The sequence below is a fragment of the Dipodomys ordii genome, unplaced genomic scaffold (genome assembly GCF_000151885.1).
Source record: "Dipodomys ordii isolate 6190 unplaced genomic scaffold, Dord_2.0 Scaffold69, whole genome shotgun sequence".
Taxonomy (NCBI): Eukaryota; Metazoa; Chordata; class Mammalia; order Rodentia; family Heteromyidae; genus Dipodomys; species Dipodomys ordii.
Window position 1 is genome coordinate 1924504 of NW_012267285.1, and position 4684 is coordinate 1929187.

Here is a 4684-nt window from a genome sequence, read left to right on the forward strand (position 1 = left end):
TTCCTTCCCCCCTCCCCTCCCTTCCTTCTTCCCTTTCCTTCCCTCCCTCCTTCCATTTTTCCTTCCTTTTTTCCCTCCTTCCCCTTCCTCTTTCCTTCCTTCCCTCCTTTTTCTTTCCCTTCATTCCCTCCCTCCTTCTTTCTTCCTCTCCTCCTTCCTTTCCACCTTCCCTTTCCTTTCTTCCCTCCCTCTCCCTCTTCCCTCCCTCCCTCCTTCCTGCCTTCCTTTCCCTCCCTTCCTTCTTTCCTTCCCTCCTTCCTTCCCCTTCCCCTCCCTCTTTCCTTTTCCACCTTTTCTCCTCCCTTCCCCTCCCTCTTCCCTTCTTCCCTCCTTTCTCTCCTTCCCTCCATTTTTCCTTTCCTTCCTCCCTTCTCCCTCCCTCCCTCCTCCCTCCCTCCAGCCTGGTTTTCGGGACTGCCTCTGGGGGGCCCCCTCCCCAGCCCAGCGTGGGTGGGGTCACCCCCATGACCCCCATGACCCCCGGGTTGTTTATTTCTCACTCAGACTTCCGACCCTGCGACCCCACGGCCTCGCGACCCCGCGACCCGACAAGAAGCAACATTGTGTCCCCCGTCCAGTCGGGGTTCTGGGGTTCGTGGCCCCCAGGCTGGGGTCTCTGACCTCCTGCTCCTTCCTGTGAACTCATGACCCCCTGGGGGACACTGGGGGTCAGGGGCTCCCACGGTCCCCAGGGGGGTAACGGTGCGGGCAGCAGGTTGGGGGGTTTGGGGGGGTTGGGGGAGTTGGTGGGGTTAGGGGGGCTCACTGGTCAGACCCTTGTTCGGGGGGGGGACGCTGCCGGCTGCGGTTGATCAGGAAAATGCACCCCGGTCCTGGCTGCTGCCAGAAAGGACAGCGTTTTGGCTTTTGCTTTCCAGTCCTGGGACTTGAACTCAGGGCCTGCGCCCTGTCCCTGAGCTTCTCTGGCCCAAGGCGGGCGCTCTACCACAGCGCCACGTGCGGCTTTTTCTGTCTGTGGTGCTGAGGACTCGAACCCAGGGCTTCCTGCGTGCGAGGCGAGCACTGTACCCCGGAGCCACCTGCCCAGCCCCCATTTTCTTAAAGACACGCCTCCCCCCATCACCACCGCGGTCCACACCAACCACCCACGAGCTGAGCAGTGGCCCCCGCCTGCCATCCCAGCCACTCAGGAGGCTGAGATCAGAGGATCGCGGTTCAAAGCCAGCCCGGGCAGGAAAGTCCCTGAGACTCTGATCTCCCACGAACCACCACCAAACAACAACAACAACAACAATAATAATAATAAAGCCAAAAATGCAGCCGTGTGGCTCAGGAGGAAGAGCGCCAGCCTGGGGTGGAGGAGCTCAGGGATGGCGCCCAGGCCCCGAGTTCAAGTCCCAGGACGGGAGTGAAACCCGGGGTTCTCTGCCCCCCCCGACTCTGCTCCCCGCCCCCCGCCGACCCCCACGCTCTCAGCCGAAGCCTGTGGGCCTCACCCGTGGCACACAGCGCGATGAAGGTCTGCGCGTGCTTGCGGATGCGCGCCAGCGTCTCGGGCTGCTGGGGAAGCTTCCGGAGAATGTGCTCCACGAAGTCGTGCGGGGTGACGGCCGCCAAGTTCCACTTCAGCTTCCCCAGCACCACCAGCTCCCACTCCTGGGTACAGAGACGGAGAGAATGCCAACCTGAAAACCCCTCTCTGGCAGATGCCGCCGCCGCCGCCGGGCGCCGGCCCTCACGCCTGTAATCCCAGCCGCTCTGCTCCAAAGCCCGAGATCTGAGGATGGAGACTTGAAGCCAGCCAGGCCCCCCCCCCCTCGGTGAGACTCCTTGATCTCCAGCTTAACGAGCAAAAAGTCCCAAGTGGAGGTGTGGCTCAAGGGGTAGAGCACCACCATCAGCCTTGAGCAGAGTTCAAGCCCCAGGACCCGCACACACTGTTGATCCAGGGTTCAGCTGGGACTTGAGACCCAGATCAATTGTTGGGGCTCTCAGTAGATGGATCTCACCCACGTACCCCGAGAGCTGTGAAGCTGGTGGGGGGGCCCGGCCCCGGGCTCTCTCATACTTCCAAAGGATTCAAGTTTGCTTCTGCCTGAACCTCCACGACCTTCTCTAGGCCTGAACTCAGGGCCCTGAACTCTTGTTTTGCTTTTTCAGTCAAGGCTGGTGCTCAACCATTGGGGGGTGGGGGTGGAGGTTTGATTGTGGGTCTTGAACTCAGGGCCTGGTCACTGTCCCTCAGCTCTTCAGCTCAAGGCGGGCGCTCTACCACTTGAGCCACAGCCCCACTTCTGGTTTTCTGGTGGTTCATGGGAGATCAGAGTCTCACAGACTTTCCTGCCCAGGCTGGCTTTGAACCGTGATCCTCAGCTCTCAGCCTCCTGAGGAGCTGGGTGACAGGCGGGAGCCACTGGGCCCAGCTAGAATTTTTCTTTCTGCACCAACTTTGAAGTCGGCGCCGGTTTAGAAAAACACAAAACAAACGCTCCCTCTTGAGGGACCGGGAACATTCCAGCCTCTTTGAAGATGGCTGGAGTGGGAACGTTTCCCAAGCCAGCCCTGGCTCGGAGCATCAAGGACGCGGATCTTTCCAGAAGCAAGCAGGCAAAGCACCTTTTCCCCGGGGGATGGGAGGGATCTGTGGGTCTCAGAACAAACCAGAAAGGCCTAGAAACCTGGCAAGCGGTTCAGAGCTCAGAACTGAACTTCCCAGGCCCGGATCTCCCGCCTCGCGGCCATGCGCACGGCCACCACCAGAGGGCAGCACACGGCCAGGTATCACAAAGCGCAGGCCAAGAAACTGAGGCACGCGTGCGTGTGTGTGTGTGGGTGTGTGTGTGTGTGAAGGGAAAAGGGGGGTCTTCCTACTAAGCAAAGAGGGGTGCAAAGCCTTTGAAGATGAGGAAAACTCCACCACCATGCATCCTGCACAAAAAGTTAACAAAGAAAGAATAATGGGGGGGGGAGATTCCTGAACTCCCTCACCCTCCCCATTCCTGGGGGGGGACCAAGAACCCCCTTCTCCCCCCCTTGGGGTCCCCACCTGAGTTAGGAATCTAGGCCTTAGATGCCTCGATTATTAAAAAAACACGATGCCCTCATTTTTGACATGGCTCCCAAATCGATCACGTGGGTATCTTTAATGATCATCTACTATTAACATGGGGGGGTCCGCAAAGGGGGTTCACGGTGGCGGCCACTTTTGGGGTTCTGAGGAGAGCGTCCACCTTGCTTGGCAGGTCAGCTCTGCTCTTGGGGCGTGACACACACACACACACACACACACACACACGTGGCAGTGAGACTCGCAGGGAACTTTAAGAAAGCAGAGTTCCTTCTGGGAATGGCCCGAGGTCTGGTGTGTGGAGATGTCGGGGTGCACAGCCAGGGAGGGGGTGTGTGGTAAGGGCAGGCTGGAGGAGGAGGGGAGTGGGGAGGCCGGGGGAGGGAGGCCCGAGGCCGGAGGCCCAGGTCCTTACCAGGAGCTCGTGGGGGGTCACGGTGTTGTCGGTGTAGACGCACAGCTTCTCGGCCGTCAGCGGGCTGCTCTCCTTTAGCTTGGAGGCCAGGAACATACACACGGCCCCCAGCAGCTGCAGGTGGGTCTTGAGGGTGGGGACCCCCGCCAGGAAGCGGTCCAGGTAGTTCATGGCCAAGGAGAAGACCTCTTCCTCGCACTTCTGCTCCTCACAGACCTGGGGGGGACGGGGGACGGGCCAAGGGGTGAACACAGCCCCCCGAAGCACGCTGGAAGGATTCCTACCTGCTAATCATAATCTCGCATCACTTAATGAACAGGTTTGGGGGTTTTATTTGTGGGGGGAGGAGGAGAAAAGTGGGGGTGCATGCGTGCACCCAGATCTTCCTGGGGGGCCTATGATTTTTCACTGGGAGATCTCAAAGTAGGGGGGGACCCTCAGGCTCCCACACCCGGGGTCCCCCCTCACCCCACCCCCCCAGGCTCCAGGCCCTGCCATGCTCTGAATTTGTCGATTTTGGGGGGGATTTTGTCATCTTTTCCAACAAGTCAACAGAAAATATTCGGGGGCCCCCGGGGAGGGTGCCTTGGTCTCCCTCGAACCCCCAGACCCTGTTCTGTCATTGCCGACCATGCCAGAGGGGAGTCCCCTCGGCCTAGGGGGTGGATTTGGGGGTGCAGGGTGGAGAGAGGGGGGAAGGGAGGAGAGGAAGCACGTGGGTTGGGGGAAGACCCAGTTTCAAAACCATAACCCCAAATCGAGGAAATGCCCCCCGGATGCCACTCGGGCCTGAAAACCCCAAGGGGGACCCCGCTCCCCGCCAGCGTCCGGCCCTGGGGGCGCCCTGCACCGTGGGGGGCTCCACCTCGGCCCAGATGGGCAGAGCTGAGGTGGAGGGGGCCCCCAATCTCGGGGCGAGCGGTTGGGGGCCCCCAGAAAGGGGCACCCGGGATCTCTGGTTTGGGGGTACCCATCGTCTCCCCATCTCTAAGCTGACGATCTTGGGGAGCCGCACGGCACGAGCTCGGGGGTGGGGGCCGGGGATAATGGGGTGCTTGGGGGGGCGGCCGGGAAGGGGCGGGGAGGGGTCCCCGCCAGGCGCGGCCTCGTGGCGGGAGGGGCCGGAGAGGCCAGAAGAGGTGTCTGCGGGAGGGGCGCCCCCGGGGTCCCCGATCTCGGGCCGGGGTCCCCCCAGTCCCCCGATCCCGGGCCGGGGTCCCCCCAGGCCGCCCCCCGATCTC

At 61.5% G+C, this 4684-nt stretch overlaps 1 protein-coding gene across 1 annotated transcript in view; it reads right to left on the reverse strand.

Moving 5' to 3' along the window:
- The window catches only part of Ccnd2 (cyclin D2), a 7500-nt gene extending 3812 nt beyond the window's left edge, over positions 1-3688 (reverse strand). The window contains exons 1-2 of the mRNA XM_013023719.1: positions 3444-3688; positions 1458-1617 (exon numbers count right to left, since the gene is read on the reverse strand). Coding sequence (XP_012879173.1) covers positions 1458-1617; positions 3444-3614 — 331 coding nt within the window. The 5' untranslated portion in view covers positions 3615-3688. The remainder of the gene's footprint in view (positions 1-1457; positions 1618-3443) is intronic.
- Between the last annotated feature and the right edge of the window lie 996 nt (positions 3689-4684).